The sequence below is a fragment of the Lynx canadensis genome, chromosome A3 (genome assembly GCF_007474595.2).
Source record: "Lynx canadensis isolate LIC74 chromosome A3, mLynCan4.pri.v2, whole genome shotgun sequence".
NCBI lineage: Eukaryota > Metazoa > Chordata > Mammalia > Carnivora > Felidae > Lynx > Lynx canadensis.
The window spans coordinates 23,819,509-23,838,301 of record NC_044305.1 but is presented as its reverse complement, the minus strand read 5'-3'; the positions used below and the strand labels follow the sequence as shown (position 1 = coordinate 23,838,301).

Sequence of the window (18,793 nt, the reverse complement as noted above, 5' to 3'; positions counted from 1 at the left end):
TTGCGCAGACCGCGCCAGTGGGGTATAAAGGGCAGGGCGGGGGCGGAGACGTGCCTGTGGAGCTGGACGGCGACCGGGAAGGGTCAGTCCGTACGTGAGCAGCCTTGGCGTTAAGGGTTCCTCGGTTGGATCCAGAGAGAGGACTTGGGAAGGAGGGGAGGAGTTAGGCTGGGTCAGCGAGGAGTTACGGGTTTGCAGAGCTAGTGGGATGTCAGATCTGGTGACGTCCAATGTAAGATGAGGAAACTGATACCCAGAATGGGGCAGTCACTGCCTCAGGGACACATGGTGGGGGTAGGTGTGATAAGGGAGGCCCAGAAAAGGGACAGAGACCCCAGCGCAGGGTACCTTAGCACGTTAGGGGTCGAGCCAGTGTTGGAACCCAGGGTTCTGTTTTACACCCAGCTGAGTCCCATAAAAGCCCACCTGATTTCTCTAACCTCGGGACAGCTGCCGAAAAGCTGTAGAGGTAAAGGAAAGTATTTTCATTTTTCCAGCAATTTTTAACTTGGGAACGTTGGAGGGTGACGTATTGTATATCAAAATGCCCAATATCATTTGCATCAGGATCTGGGGCACTTTTTGAGAATGCAGATTCTTGATCCCTATTCTTATCTTACCTTTTGGCAGCCCTCCAGTTCTTTAACTGTTCCTTCTTTCCGGATTGGGATAGGATCTTCTCAATGTGAAGCACCTGATATGAATTTTTAAGTTAAAGTAACCTGAACTGATCAGTCCAAGCTCTGGGAAGTTAACAGTAACTAAGAGAGAACCCCAGCTTTCACATCTGATTAAGAAGGTAGACCGGTAAACAGTGCTTTTCTGGGGAATCAGGGAGGGCTTTGGAGTCTGGAGGGCTAGGTAGGAATGTGTAAGCAGTGAAAGAAGTAAGGGTGGAGTTAAGAGGCAGGAATGGGGACAGTGTTCCAAGTAGCAGGAACAGAAACCGCAAAGGCAAATAATTCAAAGTGTGGCTAGGCTCATTTTAGAGACATTGAGGAGTTTGATATAGATACTGAGGAGGGCCTGGGAGTTGATCAGGCTGTTAGGAGCTCATTCTTGGCGAGGGAGCCTTGGATGCCAGGTTAAGAAGTTTGGCATTTTTCCAGTGAATGATGGGGAGCTAAGGATTTAAAAAAAGTTTTTTTTAATGTTAATTTATTTTTGAGAGAGACAGAGCATGAGCAGGGGAGGGGGCAGAGAGAGAGGGAAACACAGAATCTGAAGCAGGCTCCAGGCTCTGAGCTGTCAGCACAGAGCCCGATGTGGGGCTTGAACTTACCGTGAGATCATGACCTGAGCCGAAGTCAGACGCTTAACCGACTGTGCCACCCAGGCACCCCAAGCTGCCTAAGGATTTTAAGCAGGGGAAAGACCTGGTCGATTTTTTGTTAGGTGCTGGCTACAGTGTGGCAAGTGGTTTGGAAGTGGGGAGACTAAGGCCAGAAAGCATGCTCAGAGGGAGTTAAGGTGCGCGGCAATGAGGAGATGGAGAGAAGGGGACAGGTTAAAGAGACATTTAGGAGGGAGAACTACAACTAATTATAAATCGGTGGCCCAACCCAGGGGCCAGGATGTTTCCACCTCCTTAAATAAAGCTTGTACACCCTCTGTCTGCAGGACAGGCTGAGTCCTCCAATCTTCTTGGGGGGAGGGAAGGGATAGGTGGTCTGGTTATGGGCAGGACAGTGTTTCCATGATGCCCTTCCTTTGTCTGCTTTTATACCTGAGGAAGAGCCCGAAGCAGCAGTTACTATAAAAGGCCCCGGGTGGCAGGAAAAGTCCATCATGTTCACCAGGAACAAAGGAAACTATTTCTAGTGCAGCATGAAATTAAAATAAAAAATCATCACCCAGGGTTCTCTGCAGGTTCCCCTCCTCCAAGATGGGTGCCAAATGACGTGTATCAGGTGTCTATTGGTGAGACTTGGGGAAGATCCCAGATCTTAACAGCCCTCTGACTGAGTCCCCTCACATTGTGGCAGGTAAGGTGTCTTTCTTCCCATTTTGTAGATGTGGCAGCTGAGTCTTAGAAGTTATGTGACTTGTTCAAGGGGACCTAGTTTGTGGTGCAGGGAGTAAGGTGTGGGAGTGTGAGGGGCTCTTGGCCAAGCATCTTACAAGTGAGGCTTTGTCTTTGTGCTCCCTTTGCCCTGAGGCTTTGCCCCTAAATCTTGGCATAACTGACTTCTTGTCATTCACATGTTTCCTCCTCAGATGCCATTCCCACCCCATCAGTATATATATTTTTTTCACAGCTCTTACTAGTATCTGAAATTACTAATTTTGTCTGTTTCTCTCCACCATGTGAGTTCCATAAGAACAGGGACAATATCTGTCCTGTTCACCACTTTACCACCAGCACCTGGAGTGATATCTGCTCCATAGTAGATCGTCAATATCGTTTGCTAAATGATAGAAATAAGCTGGGGAGGGAGAAAGGCAGGGAAACCAACATAGGTGGGAGCTTAGGATGTTTTGGGTACTTTTCATAAACTACTTCATTTAATGCCCTCACAGCTTTTCAACGTAGGTACTGTATCTCCTTTGGGTAGGTAAGAAAACATGCCAAGTGAGGCTAAGTCAGTGGCTTGTTACTTTTGAGGTAACAAGCCTTTGAGAATTCTCCTTTGAGAATCTCCATTAGACACAATCTTTTGGCACACCGTGTGGAGGAATTCACAAACCTCCCTGAGCCCACTCAGGGGTCCCAGATCAAGGAACCCAGGATTGGGGAACTTGCCTGAGGTCTCTCTGGCCCCAAACCTTTGTTAGTTCCCCTCTCCACAGCAAGGTTAGATTCCATTTAGTGGACTACAGAGAGCCTCCTGAAGATTCTGTAACAGAGGGAGATTATGAGGCACTGAGCCTTTGATGTGTCAGACCTGAGTTCAAATCCTGCCTCCAAAGCTAGCAGTGTAACTATGGGCAAGCCTTCTCACTTCTCTGAATCCCTCTGCCCTCACTTTGAAAATGGAATCTATTTTTTTTCCCTAACTATAATTAATCTTTATTAATCTGTTCACCAAGTGCCAGGTATTTGGTTAATGGCTTTCCAGTTATATCACTTTTTATGTGCCCTGACTTGCCAGAGATCATGCAGCCTCCCACGGTTAGCCACTGTGCTCCCACATGTGCACAGGCTTCCTAAAGCTGACTTTTGAATCTATTGCAGTCTCTGCTCTTGGGAATTTGTGGGAACAGTTGAGTCTGAATTCACTGAAAAGACACTAGGAAGGCTGCACTGCAGTGTGAATGGAGGCCAGTGCCTTCAGTTGGTATGTGTCTTTCCCACGGTGAGGGCCTCTCTCCAAGCCCGTCCTAGGCCTCTCGACTGGGACATCTCTGCCCGTCCCGGGGTCTGCGTTGCACATGGTCTGCTCTGTGCGTGCGTGGCCGCTGTCTCTTTTTAGCAATGACATCACCCTGCCTGGTATTGTTGTTTATGGGGCTGTCTCCCCACCTGGCGGGGGGCCATTGCTTGGCCATTCGGTGGAATTCCTCTGTCTTTTAGCCCTAGTACAGACCTGGCCCAGCAGTGCCGCTCAGGAAATGCCTGTGGAATCAAAGTGAGGACTCTCCCATGTGTTGAGGATTTACTGTGTGCCAGGCCTGTCCTGGACACGTTATATGTGTTATCTCATTTACACCCCATGGTAATCCTGAGAGGGAGAAGTTACTGTCCCTCTTTTACCAAGAAGAAATAGAGACTCAGCTGGGCTTTGCATTAGGCCCACTTGCAGTGATTGATGACACCAGGGCTGACTCCAGGCCTGTGCTCTCATCGTGCATAAGCAGTTCTTGAAACTGTGGTCTGATAAAGGGGAGAGACACTCCTCAGCCCCCAGGACCCTCAGAGACTTTCTACTAGCAAGATTCTAGTCCAGCTGTCATTTCATCCATGAGGAGGGGTGCCCTGCTGGCTCAGTCAGTAGAGCACATGACTCGGGATCTCAGGGTTGTAAGTTCAAGCCCCGAGTTGGGTGTAGAGATTACTTAAAAAAAATTTTTTTAACGTTTATTTATTTTGGGGAGACAGAGACAGAGAACGAGCAGGGGAGGAACAGGGAGATGGGGGAGACACAGACTCCGAAGCAGGCTCCAGGCTCTGAGCTGTCAGCACAGAGCCTGACATGGGGCTCAAACCCACGAACTGTGAGATCATGACCTGAGCTGAAGCTGTCGCTCAACCAACTGAGCCACCCAGGCCCCCAGAGATTACTTTAAAAATAAAATAAAATAGGGGCTCCTGGGTGGTTCAGTCTATTGAGTGGCCAACTTCAGCTGATACCATGATCTCGTGGTTTGTAATTTCGAGTCCTGAATCAGGCTCTCTGCTGTCAACTCAGAGCCTGCTTCGGATACTTTGTCCCCACCTCTCTCTGCCCCTCCTCAGCTCATTCTCTCTCTCTCTCTCTCTTTCTCTCTCAAATAAACATTTAAAATAAAATAATCCATGAGAAAACAGAAGCCCAGAAAGGAGAGATGACTTACTTACAGCCCTTCTTTTCCACTTACTGCTTATCCTTACCCACTTACTTTTGGGCAGGGTGGGATCTGATTTTACCCACCATTAAACCACCCAGGTAGCCCTGGTCCAGGTCGACACTCAGTAAATACTTCTAAATTTTATTTATGATGAAACATTAAGAAGGATATACAGGTTAGTATAACAAACACCCGTATTCCCACCCCCCAGCTTATGAAGTAAAACATTGCTAATATAGCTGAAGGCCTCGTGTTCCTCCACAACTGTAATCCCTCAGGAATAAAGGCTCCCCTAAATTTGTTGTTTATTCTATGTAATTTTTTATTGAGCTATAATTCATATGCCATAAAATCCAACCTTTTTAAGTATACAATTCACTGGTTATTAGTATGTTCACAAGATTGCACAACCAATACCACTCTCTAAGTCCAGAACTTTTCCATCACACCAAAAGAAACCCCATACCCATTAGCAGTCACCTCCCCATTCCTCCACTCCAACCCCTGGCAGTCACTAATTTGCGTCATGTGTCTATGGACTTGCCTATTCTGGACATTTCATATAAACGGACTCCTGTAGGTGGCCTTTTGCATTTGGCTTGCATCACTTACCATTATGTCTTTAAGGCTCATCCGTGTTGTAGCGTGTACCAGTAATCCGTTGTGTGGATACACCACATTGTGCACCTCCGCCAGTTGGTGGACGTTTGGGTTGTCTCTACTTTTTGGCTATTATGAATGAAGGTGCTGTGAACATTCATGTACAGGTTTTTGTGGGGCTGTATTTATCTTGGGAATAGACCGAGGAGTGGACTTGCTGGCTCGCAGGGTAATTCTATGTTGACCTTTTTTTTCCCCCCAAGTTGTTTTTTGTTTGTTTGTTTTTTTAATTTAGGTAATCTTTATACCCCATGTGGGACTCCCAACTCACGACCCTGAGATCAAGAGCCACATGCTTTTCTGACTGAGCCAGCAAGGCGCCCCTCTCTATTGAACTTTTTGAGGAACTGCCAGACTGTTTTCCAGAGTGGCTGCACTATTTTACATTCCCACCAGCAATGTGTGAGAGTTCCAATTTTTACATTCTTACCACGTGTTCCTGCCTGGCTGTTTGATTTTGACCATCCCAGTGGGTGTGAGGTAGTGTCACTTGTGGTTTCAATTTGCATTTCCCTAATGACTGATGATACTGAGCATGTTTTCATGTGCTTATCGGCTATTTGTTTATCTCCTTTGTCTATTCACATCTTTTGCCTAATTTTGTTTTACTTAAAAAATTTATTATAGCTAAATATACGTAAAATTTGCCATTTTAGCCACTTAAGTGTACAGTTCGGTGGCATTCTCGTTGTGCAGATATCGCCACCATCTGCTTCAGCAACTTTTTCAGCTTCCCCAACTGAAGCTCTGTACCCATTGAACAATAATTCCCCGTTCCCCTCTCCCAAGCAGTCATAGGCAACCACCATTCTACTCCTAAATTACTTTTTTTTTTAAGTTTATTTATTTGAGAGAGAGAGAGAGAGAGGGACCATGAGCAGAGGAGGGGCAGAGAGAGAGAGAGGGAGAGAGAGAATCCCAAGCAGGCTCTTTGCTGAGAGCATGGAGCCCGATGTGGGGCTCGAACCCACAAACTGCAAGATCATGACCTGAGCTGAAATCAAGATGCTTAACCACCTGAGCTACACAAGTACCCCTCCTAGACTGCTTTTTGACTCAGTTTCTCTTTCACTTAATAAAAGAGAGGGTGCATTTTTAATTTCAGTTATTTGTCTTTTTATTGTTGAGTTATAAGAATTCTTCATATATTCTGGATCTTAGACCCTGATCAGATACATGATTTGCAAGTAGTTTCTCCCATTCTCTGGATTGTCTTTTTGATTTGTTGATAGTGTCCCTTTTTTTTTTTTTTTTCTTTTTTAATTTGAGAGAGTGCACAAGCGGGGGAGAGGGACAGGTGGGGGAGATAGAGAATCCCAAGAAGGCTCCACACTCAGTATGGAGCCCAACGCCGGGCTTAATTCCACAACCCTCGGATCATGACCTGAGCTGAAATTAAGAGTCAGACTGAGCCACCCAGATGCCCCTTGACAGTGTCCTTTGAAGTACACTGTTTTTCATTTTGAGGAAGTCCAGTTTATCTGTTTTTCCTTTGGTGCTTGTGCTTTGAGTATCATATCTAAGAAACCATTGCCTAATCCAAAATCGTGAAGATTTGTACCTATATCTTCTTAGAGTTTTATAGTTTTCACTCTTACATGTAGGTCATTGATTCATTTTTAGTTCGTTTTTGTATATGGTATGAGGTAGGTCCTATGCATTTTTAATCCTTTTACTAGGTGTGTGTTTCTAAACATTATTTGATACAATTTTTTCTGTTTTTTGGACTTTAAATGGTAACATTGTTTACATTCTTGTGCAGCTTGCTGTCACTTCAGCCTTATGTTGGGAGAGTCATCCATTTGATCAGGGTAACTAGTTCATTTGTTTTCACTGCTGTATAGGTTCGCTGCATAAAAACCACACTTTATTTACCTTTCCTCCTGTGAATGGTCTCTTGGGTTGTCTCTAGTATTTTGCTGTTACAAATGATAAACCATCTAAAATGTGCCTCCTTGTGCAGTGTGTTGAAGGTCATGAGCATATTCAGATTTCCTAGATAATGCCAAATATCTTAAGTGGTTTTATAAATTTGCACTCTTGCCAGCGATGTATTAGAATTGCCCTTGTTGTATTAGAATTGTATCCTCAGTAAGACTCAGTATTGTCAGGCTTTTTTGTTTTTGCCAGTCTAGTGGGTGTGAAATGACACTTTGTTGGAGTTTCCCAGATTAATAGCAAAGTTTCTTTTTCAGTAAATATTTGCATGGTTGGATAGGCAGGTGCACACAAAAGCAGAATAGAGGCAGCTCTTTGAGGAGATGACCCTGTGACCCTGCTTGTGGCTAGATGATGGCAGGGCTCTGGGCCTACACTGTGCTGGCTGTTATAGGGAGACTCTGGAGCTAGGAAGTGTTGGGTGAGACTGACAACCCTATAAATGGGAGAAGGCAATTGTCACCTTGACACCAGTAATGGGAGCCTCTCTCCAGGGGGAGGCTGTAGTCCTGCCCTTCCATTTCACCAAGAAGGGAAGGAGCTGGAGAGAGAGAAGGATCAGAATGGGGTCCCATAGTCTAGGAATGACCTTTTTTTTTTTTTTAACCTTCTCATAGTCTTGATATTGGTGGTATGTATTTCTCTTGTTTATTCTGCTGAGTTTGGGAATGATGAAAAGGATAATAAGAAAAAGAAGAGCAATGATCACTTATTAAACACTTATGTGTGAGGCATTGTGCCTTTTTTATGAGTATTACCTCACTTAATTCCAATGGAGTAGGTGCTATTAGTATTCCTGCTTTACAGATGACAAACAGGGTAACTCAAAGAGGCAGAGTAACTGAGAGTTTTCATTCAGTCTGACTCCAGAACTTGTAAGCACTGTGCTATATCATTCGCCTGGCTCAGCTAAACCCAAGAGATCAAAGAAAGGAGAGGCTTGTCCAGGCCTGGGTGGGTGAGAAACATGAGTTATGAAATACACTGGGCCTGGTGTGGAAAGGGCAACAGGGAGCAGAGTGAGAGGCCCCCTGGAAAAGATGGTTCTTGAGAGGCAGGTGCCCCCAGCCCAGTGGACATGGCCCATTTAGCAGGCACTCATGGGCACCTCTTCTGTGCCAAGTCCTGAGCTGGCTGCTGGGGTGCAGAGTGGGATCTGCCCATTTCCAGGTCTCAAGAAGTCCCTGGACAGGTGGAACAAGAATTTGGAGGATGTGGGTGACCCTGGCCTCCTAGGATGCAGGTGATAAGATAACACCTCAGACTGAGGGCTGTCCAGGTATCCTTCAACAGGTAAAATTTTAACAAACTGTGGCACATCCATAAAATGGAATACTACTCAGTAACAGAAAGGAACACATCATTGATGTAGGCAGCAACTTGGATTAATCTCCAGGGAATTATGCTGAGTGAACAAAGTGAATCTTAAAAAGTTACATACTGTATGATTTCATTTATGTAACATTTTTTAATTGACAAGTAAAAAAATTTTTTTTAATATTCATTTATTTTTGAGAGAGAGAGAGAGAGCATGAATGAAGGAAGGGCAGAGAGAGAGAGAGGGAGACACAGAATCTGAAACAGACTCCAGGCTCTGAGCTGTCAGCACAGAGCCTGACTCAGGGCTTGAACTTGGTAACCGCGAGATCATGACCTAGGCCAAAGTCAGACTCTTAACCAACTGAGCCACCCAGGCGCCCCTGAATTGACAATTTTAGAAATGGAGAACAGATTGGAGGTTAATTTTGGATGGGTTAAGGATGGGAGGGAGGAGGGTGTCTTGTTGTTGGAACTCTTCAGAATATTAACTGTAGTGGTGGATCTGTGAACATATACAGGTGATAAAATTGTATAGAACTTAATACACACACATACACACATGTATATGTAAAACTGGGAAAACTTGAATGAACTTGGGGGATAGTATCAATGTCAATACAGGTGATCTCTCTGTATTGTTTCTTATAATTGTGAATATGTAATTACCTAAAAGAAATTTCAATTAAAAAATGAAATTTAAGGCCCAAAGTATTGGTAGGACAATAGAGATATTTGTAAGACAGCATTCTCAACCCACATAAAAAATCCTGAGGGCTAGGGCACCTGGGCGGCTCAGTTGGTTAAGCATCTGATTCTTGATCTCGGCTCAGGTCAGTGCGGAGCTTGCTTGGGATTCTTTCTCTCTGCCTCTCCCCCACTTGCATGTGCATATGCCCCCCCTCCAAAGAAATAAATAAACTTAAAAAAAATCCCAAGGGCTATGTGCAAGGAGGCTTTTTGCCCTTAAGTTAGCAAAGTCCAGCTCCACAGAGAGGTGGGCAGTATTATTTGAGATGTGGAGGAGTGCAGGGTCACCCTAAACACTTCAAGAGACCCAGAGTAGACCCATTGGGTTGGTTTCTGAGCTTAATTCTTTGAGCCTCTCTGTCCTTCACCTCCTGAGCTGACACCACTATCATAAGGGCAAGGGCAGAGCCACAACCCACTCCCACTCCTCCCACTCCACCTCTGTTTGGTCTTCTGAGAAGGACAGATGTTCCTCCTTCATTCTCTACTCCACCAGGTTGCCCCTCCCCTGGGATATTCTGTATCAATTGTTACAAACTCTCTGTGCCTCCTCCATGACTGTCTTCTCTACTAGACAGACTCCTGGACCTTGGGAACAAGACCAGAACCAGTCCCAATCTGAGGGGCATCAGAGAGTGTTTGTTATACTCAACTAAATGGGAAGTTGACCCTGGCTGAGATAAACCTGTTCTGATCCTGAGATCCTAGGGAGGGCCTGGACTGTGGCATAGGATTTGGGGGGTAGTATGGCTGTGGTCTTACAAGATTCTGGGACTTTGTTTCCACCTGGTAGGCCCACTAGGATATCTCTTCCAGAATGTTGGCTGCCCTGAACACTGCTTCAAATTCTGTCCCCAGAATGGGAGACCCAAGGCTCCTCCACCAGACTACCCCAACATACATGTACTCACAGGGATCATGTGTTCACACTGCTGACCTCTTACTCTGGGATAAGCACTTTGGTTTCTTTATTTCTTTCAGCAACATTTATAAGGGAGGTATTTTTTATATATCCATTTTGCAGAGAAGGAACCCAAGGCTCAGAGAGGTTAAGTAACTTGCTCAAGGTCACTTAGCTTGTAAATAGCAGAGCAAGGACTTGAAGAGGCATTCCTAATGTGTGCCAGTCTAGTGCCTGCAGGTGCAAAGCTGAAAAAAAGAAACATCACTGCCCTTATGGAGCTAATGATAAAATCACCAAACATTTATATGTGCTTATGTATGGCAGTCAGAGGCTAAGCTCTTTATATACATTATATAATTGACTCTGCTTTACAACCAAATGAAATAAGGTTATGCCCATTTTACAATGGAAATTGAAGCTCCAGGAGGAAAAGAGACCTGCTCAAGGTCACATAGCAAGTAGAATACAGACCTGGACAGTCTGCTCTAGAGCCAGTGCTATCAGACCCTCTTCTGCCATCTCTTCCCTAGACCTATTTTTGGCTATTTCCCTCCTCTGTACACAGGCCCCCTCCATGCTATTATTTCTGCCCTCCCTTCACCCCAGCTCTTCTGTCTAGCCTGTGCCCATAGACCCGTTCATATTCTAAGCATAGTTTGGAACCTGTGATTGGGCCAGAATATCTATCAGCACGATGATACCCCTCACTCTGACCCTTTCTGTTCCACCCAGCTACCTGGCAAGGGGAGTCTTGCAGGAGACTACTACCCAGTCCCCTCACCTACCTGTGGTGGCTGGAATATGTGTGGCCTCTGCAGTGCAGAGGATAGAGCAGCAGGATGCCCACACCTGGCAGAGAGGCCAGCACACCAGGGGGTGCAGGTAGCACTGGGCCTGTCAGTGCTAGTGGTTCTGGAGGCTAATATGAGCAGCAGCAACTGCTGGCATTATCCAGCCTCTAAGAATAGCTTGGGCTGAAGAGTTGGGGTCTGGGGCCAGGGAAGAGGGCAGGAGCCTGTTTCCACCGCCCCTGCCACCTCTGCTGCTGCTTGGCCTAGAAACTGGAAAGCCTCCCTTCTGGCTTACCATTTGCTCTGGGATGGTTTTGCATGGATGTGTCTTGCCTGCTATTGGGCTGGAGAAAAGAGGGTGACCCATAGACTCAGACCCAGGGCTGAGGTCAATGAGCCCACACCCTGAGGACTGGCCCTCACCCGGCCTTCCCCATTGGCACAGAATAGGAGCTTGCTTTTTCAAGGATCATGTTGGAAGTGAACCTTATTCATTTAGCGAATCCTTAAGAACTAGATAATGTATACCCATGATTCAAAATTCAAAAGTATAAAAGGGTAACCAAGAAAAAAATCAGTCTCCCTCCCTTCCCTAGCCCTCAGCCGCCTATTCCCCTCTCCAGAGGCCACCGCTCTTACCAGCAAAGGTGGTCCCTCCATAGGTAGACACGTAAATACGTGACTCTTCTATCCCCCCATTTTTGCATGAGCGATAGCACATCCCATCCATTCTTCTGCCCCTTGCTTTTTTCACTTAATGATATATGTTGTAAAGAACAGTAATTTACTGAGTCTTTACTCTGGCATGCACTATTGTAACTAAGCACTTCAGATGTTATAACTCATATAGTGTTCATCAGAATCCTGTGTTGTGGTAGGTCTTTTTTACGATTTTCCATTGTTCAGAGGTTAAATAATTTCCCAAGATTTCAGAGCTGGTAGTTGGCAGAGCCAGGATTCAATCCCGGGCAGTCTGACTTTAAGGTGTTCTTCATCACTACCCTATACTGCCTCTCATGCTTGAGCCCTGTCACTACATGGCACCCCCTTACTCTCCCTAAGGGCCAAGGTAAGAAATGTATATTGAGAGACGCCTGGGTGGCTCAGTCCGTTAAGTGTCCAACTTTTGATTTCGGTTCAGGTCATGATCTCACAGTTTTGAGATCTGGCTATGCCTTGGGCGTGCAGCCTATTTAGGATTCTCTTTCTCCCTCTCTCCCTCCCCTGCTCTCACGTGTGCGCACGTGCTCTCTCTTTCTCTCAAAAAAATATTAAAAAAAAATAAGAAATGTACATTGAATACTCACCATGGCCAGGTTCAGGCTGGGATACAGCAGAGAATAAAAAAGATTAGGTCTTTGCCCTCACGGAACTGGCACCCCAGTGTCCACATGTGTCTGTCAACCAAAGCAGGAGGAGGGAAACACACGTCACACACACCCACATGTCCAAGTACAGGCCTGCTGTTTGCACACACTTTTCTCCCTTATCCATTGATCATTTACTCACACAGCCTCTGAGCTGAAAGGCCTTCTAGCCCAGAGCTATAAGTGGAACATGGAGGTCCACACAGAGATAGATACTTACAAGAGATCACGATGTGGGCCTCGTGATTCTCATCCCCTGCCCCCTAGGATCCATTTCAGCAAGTCTGGTGGGGGGTGTCTATAATCCAGGGCCCAGCCATTGTTTGAAGTTGGGAACAATTGAAGGGCAAGGGAGCTATAGATAGATCCACAGCTGCTGTCACCTGTTCCAGCCTGGGCATTGGGCCCGAGCATTGTCTACATGGGGGCACTCTACCAGTGAGGGCCCACTGGGGGTGGGAGGTTGGCCCAGTCCAGCCCAGCTCTAGAGAGACTGAGTCAGAGGTCAAGACAAAGAAATTCAGAGGGCAGAGAACGACAGGGTGACAAAGAAGGACCAAGACCCATGAGAGATACAAGAGACTCCCACCTCATGCTAAAAACACAGAGACTGGTTGGGAGTGTGGGCAGAGGCAGAGAGAGAGCTATCTAGACAGTGAGGGCCTAAGGCAAAGATTGAACTCCAGGATACAACAAATCAGAGCCCCAGACCAGAGCCTGTGCTAGGGTCCAGACCACTTCAGTCCAGCATCGAGGTCTTTCTGTCCATCTGTTTATCTCCAGGAGGGTGACACATGCACATTTCTCTCTGGGGCAGCCACACCCCAGATTCTTCTAGGGCAGTCTGAGGTAGGGCAGTCAGGAGTGATCCAGGAGGCCCCTGGGGTCTCTGAAAGGGAGAGTTTGTGCTGCTGAGTCTAGTCGTAGATCTAATTCACTATGTGACCTTGGGCAAGGATCTGCTTCTTCTGTGCCTCAGTTTCCTTAGCCGTTCAATGAGAGAGTTGGTTTGCATGATCACTAAAGGTCCTTTTAGCCTCTGATGCCCCTTAGGACGTTCCCCCCCCCCCAACCGTGTGTCTAACTTCCCTCCCTCTTGATGCAGCTGAAGCCACAGTCCCCTCCTTTGTTTGTCCTTTGTGAGGATGGGGGACAGCTGGTCCCCCCCCACCTCCCCCCCCACCAAGTAACCTTTTACCATGTTGAGGCATCTCTCCTCCGGATAAACACCCCTGATGCCTTTTGGCAGCCCTCATCCTATTTTCTGCTCAGGCATCAGAGCCGGGGCCCACTCGGGCTCTCTGCAGCTGCCCAGGGCCCCAGGAGGGGGACAAGCCTTGGATGAGCAGGGCCTCCCCCCACCCACAGGGTGCCAAGGGGAGGGCCCCCCTCTAGGGCCTCACTGCTTTGCTTTTGGACTGTTATGGCAGCCACCTCCTAAGTAAGTCTTCCTGCCACCGGTCTCGCCCCTTCAGTCCATCCTCCACACCAGCTGCCACCGGGATCTTGTGAACACATAAATCTGACCATGCTGTCAAATGTCCTTGCTCAGAGCTCTTTGATGAGAAACATAAAATACAAATGCCTTTGATGGCTCCCCAACTCCTGCAGGAGAACGCTAAACCCTAATCTGGCTTCTGAGGCCGTTCACAGTCTAGTCCCAGCTGCTCCACCTGGCCTCCCTTCCCTGTGTGCCTCCCGTGGCCAAGCCTCCACCTGTGTGACTGCTCTGGCCTTGGAGTTAGGGCTCATGCTCTGTGTCCCCTCTCCTCTGCCTTTGGTGCCCTCCTCTCACCTGGACGACCACTGCCTCCTTGCTGCTCTGCCTGCAGCATTCCAGTCCGTTCTCTGTATGGCAGCCAGGGTGGTCATCATTAAACCTCAGACCACTTACTCTCTTGCCCCGACAGCTTCCCGCTGTACTTTATATAATAGAGTCCAGAGTCCCTTTCAAATCCTACAAGACTCAGTGATCCAGCTCATGCCTACCTATGTAACCCTACCTTAAAAAACTCTCCCCCTAGGGGTGCCTGGGTGGTTCAGTCAGTTAAGCATCCACCTCTTGGTTTTGACTCAGGTCATGATCTCAGTACTCGTAAGTTCAAGCACCAGATCCGGCTCTGTGCTGACAGCATGGAGCCTGCTTGGGATTCTCTGTCTCCCTGTCTGTCTGCCCCTTCCCCGCTCACACACTCTCTCTGTGTCTGTCTCAAAAATAAATAAACATTAAAAATAAAATAAAACTCTCCCCCTGTTCCCACTCCAGCAGCACTAGCATTGTGATGGCATCAAACTCACCACGCTATTTTCTGCCTCACAGCTTTTGTATTTACTACTACTTTTGCTCAGAATGTTCTTCCTCTGGCTCTTTGTGTGGCTCCTTCTCGTCCCTCAGGTCTCACCTTGAATGTCACCTCTTCAGAGAGCCCCACCTCCTTGACCAACTTGAGTACTGTATACCCCACCCCCATGACCCTCCACCGCGTTACCGTAGTGCCTTTATATCCTGTGCCACGATCTTGAATTACCTTAGAAACTGTATCTGCTTGCTCATTGACTGCCGCTCTATGAGGGAAGGGACCTTGTTGTCATGCCCCTCTCCTTGTCCGTCTGGGTGTCAGACTTGCTCTTGTCCTTCACATCCCTCCATTCTGACATCTCCTGTGGGTGTCTTTCTTTTCCTGGACAGAGAGTATTGGGTTCCTATCCTGGACACAGAATAGAAGGCACCAGATGCATGTTCACCTGAATCTATGTGATCCTCCCAGCTGAGGTAGCATTTTAACAGAGTCCTTCAATGTCTTTATCAAGGATATCCAGGGACTGAGGAGCATTGGTGACAGATACATTTCCGGTTGGGGCTGGCTCCCAAATCCTATCTTCTCTGTCTCCCTACCTGCCCTTGCTTTCTCCAATATTCAGCTCCTCCAGTGGCATTTTGGGCTAGAAGAAGAGAAGCCAGAGGTAGTATGTCCCTTTTGGGCTTTGCCCCATCAGCTCATTGCTCATGGGAATCTCCCCCAACAGCTCCAGCTTAGCAGCTGCCTCCAGTTCTGGCTGCTACTAAGCTGTGAGCTCCAGGACCCCACAAAACTGCTTATCTGAGGCCTTTGATGGAGAGAAATAGGGGACACGGAGGCCATGGTGTCTGGCTTGGCTCCAGCTCCCCATGTCCTAAGACTGCCTATCTCCATCTTTCGCCGCTTTACTCTCTACCCTGGATCCTGCTCCTCCTTCCCAACTCTGTTCCTAGTCAGGCCCAAGGTTCCTTGGCTTTTCTGTGGGGGATGCAAATAAGGGATTTACAGCATTGCTGTCTATGAGGGTGGCAACAGGCCGGTCTGGGGCCTGGGAGCACTGAGGCCGGAATGCCTGAGGCTGAGCCCTTCCTGACAGTCCTTCCTAGCACTATCAGCATCTTATTTAAGTCCCTTGAAGATCGTGGTTCTTAGAGCGATTTCTGGAGAGAGTCTCTGAAGCCCAGGAGGGTGGACACCCCACACCGCAGGCCAGGCTGCAGGTGACCCAGCTGCCTTCATGCCAGTCCTCACCATAGCTGCCTTCTCCTTTGCTGGTTTCCGTGTGCTTGGGTAGAGAGCTAACCTCAGGAGTGGGATCCTGGAGTCTGGCCCAGGCTCCCTCTTTCCCCATCAGGGCCTCTGTGTCCTCAGCTAAGCAGAGGGTCTGGACGAGATGATTTCCCTTCCAGCCCTGATGCTCCTGATTCCCAATGCCCTGCTGTCTTTAACTGGAATTGGGGAAAAGGGTGGCAGGCAGGGAGAAATAGAAAAGGTACAGGAAAGTACAGAGAACAATTAAGAAACCATTGTACACATTTTGTTATATTTGCCTCAAGTCTTTTGCCCCTGGATTGTAGCACTTCAGGGTTCTAGTGATACCGATTCTAACACGCCAGGATTCAAACTGAGGTACATATAGTCCTGGCTCTGTACTCATAATGTTGGGAAGAGAAGGGAGGAAGAAAGACTTTGGAGTGTCTACACTGGCTACTCAGTGGGTGGGTTGGTTGGGATGAGAGGGCGGTGGTGAAGAAACGAAGCTTCCAGAGGTTCTAAAATCCTAGAATCCTAGAATCCTAAAGTTGGAGCAGATCTCAGAGGTTGCCCAGTCCAAAGCTTCAAGCCCTGTGCAACCTCTGCTTGATTCCTCCTTGCTGTTAGCAGGCTCATTTTCTTCTACGAAGCCTCTTCCATGGCTGACAGGCTCTGAGTATGAAAAGACCCTTTTCTGTGTATGTATCCAAACTCTGCTTCCTTGTAACCACCCCACTGGCCTGCTCTTGAGGACACACAAGTCACACAGGTTTCGTATGCTACAGGACAGCTCTTCATATATTTAAGGTTGGTGCCTTAAGTCCTTGCAGATTGTGGCATTTCGTGCCTCTCTTAGGTGCCTCTTGGGTTTCCCCATCGCTTCGTCATTTTTGTCTGTGTGTTCATCTCAGCAGGAAGGTGTGCCCTGTGTAGTAGAAGTGAACTTACAGTTCTAGACCCATTTCTTCTGGCTGGTTTCTCAGCCCCAGGTTTATACACTGAACAGATAATTCTAGAATTCAGACCCACATTATATTTGGTATAGGCTAGACTCATTAGAGGTTCTAATTCTCCAGGCTAATTCTATTGCTCAGGCCCTAAGAAAGAAGGCCCTGCTTTCTGAGCATCTTCAAACAGCAAGCAGAGTTTTTCCCACCCTCTGGGCTTTCTCTAAATAAGGAGATGAAAACCCTATAATCTTTTTCTTTAATGTTTGTTTGTTTGTTTGTTTATTTATTTTTGAGAGAGAGACAAAGTGAGCAGGGGAGGGGCAGAGATGGGGAAGAGCTGTCAGCACAGAGCCTGATGTGGGGCTCGAACCCATCAACTGTGAGATCATGACCTGAGCCAAAAGCAAGTCAGATGCTTAGCCGATTGAGCTATCCAGTTGCCCCAAAACCCTGTAATCTTTAAAAAAAAAAAATTTTTTTGGAGAGAGAAAGGGGGCGCAAATGAGCAAGGGGCAGAGAGAGAGAGAATGTCAGGAGGAGGGGCAGAGGGAGAGAGGGGGAGAGAGAGAGAGAAATAGGGTTCATCCGAAGTGGTGCTTGTGTTTTACCTGAAGCGGGGCTTGTGCTCACCCAATGTAGGACTTGAACTCATGAACCGTGAGATTGCGACCTGAGCTGAAGTCAGATATTTAAGGACTGAGCCACCCAGGTGCCTAACAAAACCCTATAATCTTAAACTATCTATCAAGTTGGGTTCATGCTCTTACTCAGCACACACTTACTGACTTTCTGCTGTGTGCAGGCATTCTGTAAGGTGCTGGGGATATAGACCAAGCTCTTGCCCATTAGTTGATGGGGAGGCAGGCCAGAAACAACCTACGTTCTATGAAGAGAATCAAAACAGAACGATGTCCTCACAAATATAATGTGGAGAAAAAGAAGAAAGGAATACATAATGTAGGATTCCATTCATAGAAATTTTGGAAACTAATCTGCGACATTAGAAGTCAGGATGGTAGGTGAGGGAGTGGTGAATGAAAGAGGGGGGTTGCTGGTAATTTGTTTCTTGAATAGGGTGTGTTTAGTTTGCAGAAACTCAGACTGTATGGCAATATTCACTATATCCCTGATTATAATGGCAAAAAGACTGGGGACAATCTAAATGTCACCCAAAGGAGAGCTGTATCATTTCATAACTTGGAGAGTATCTATAGGATTAATTCCTAAAAAGGTCTGGGCATTTGTAATTTTAATAGATATTGCCAAATTTGGCCATGCATTTCTAACAAAGTTTTTGTGTAACATACATGCAGTGAAGTGGGTACATCTTGAACGTACAGCTCAGTTAGTTTTACAGAGTGAACACACTGCTCTTTGCTCAGTATATAGTGTTTCCTGCATTCCAGAGGCTGCTCTTGTGCCTCGTCCATTCATTACTCTCCCTCAGAGGACCACTCTTCTGCTTTTATCAGCTTACCTGGTTTTGAACTATGTATGGTTGAAAATGGGTCTTTGAAGTTATTTCTATATATTTTATAGAATATAGGTATATGCATATTTGGAATTGGTAGCCAGATGGTACAGAGAATTTCTCTGTGTGGGCACAGCCTGACATCTGGCTGGAATCCTGGCTCTGGACCTGTGTAGTTCTATGTGTCCACTGTCTCGAGTTCCAGGATCCTTTGATTCTCTGACCATAAATTTCTGTGGTGTCACCAGGGCCTGAATGGGGTGATGGACAGGACAGCCTGGAAGTGCCCTGATGTATTCCAAAGCCCATATCAGGCAGACTGAGTGCCAGCACACTGAACCCCTGTTGAGAGTGGGGTGCAGGAGGGGGCTAAGAGTGGGAAGTTGATTTCCTGGGAATCTTGAATGTCTTCTAATTGTTCTAAATTTCCTCCTTTTGCTTTCTTTTCAGCCAAATCATTTCTTTACGTGTATGGTCACAGGTCTAGTTTTCTTCATGTACAATTTCCCCAGGGGACCCCAAGGAGATGGGGATAGAGGTAGGAGGTAAGAGCATGCAGGTACTGGAGAGGGATATCTTACTCTCTCTGCTTCTCGTTTTGAT

General features: G+C 46.9%; 1 protein-coding gene across 1 annotated transcript in view; it reads left to right on the top strand.

The window, feature by feature from the left end:
• MYH7B (myosin heavy chain 7B) overlaps positions 1–18,793 on the top strand; it is a 56,342-nt gene that overhangs the window by 12,752 nt on the left and 24,797 nt on the right. The window contains exon 2 of the mRNA XM_032592579.1: positions 18,641–18,735. Coding sequence (XP_032448470.1) covers positions 18,662–18,735 — 74 coding nt within the window. The 5' untranslated portion in view covers positions 18,641–18,661. The remainder of the gene's footprint in view (positions 1–18,640; positions 18,736–18,793) is intronic.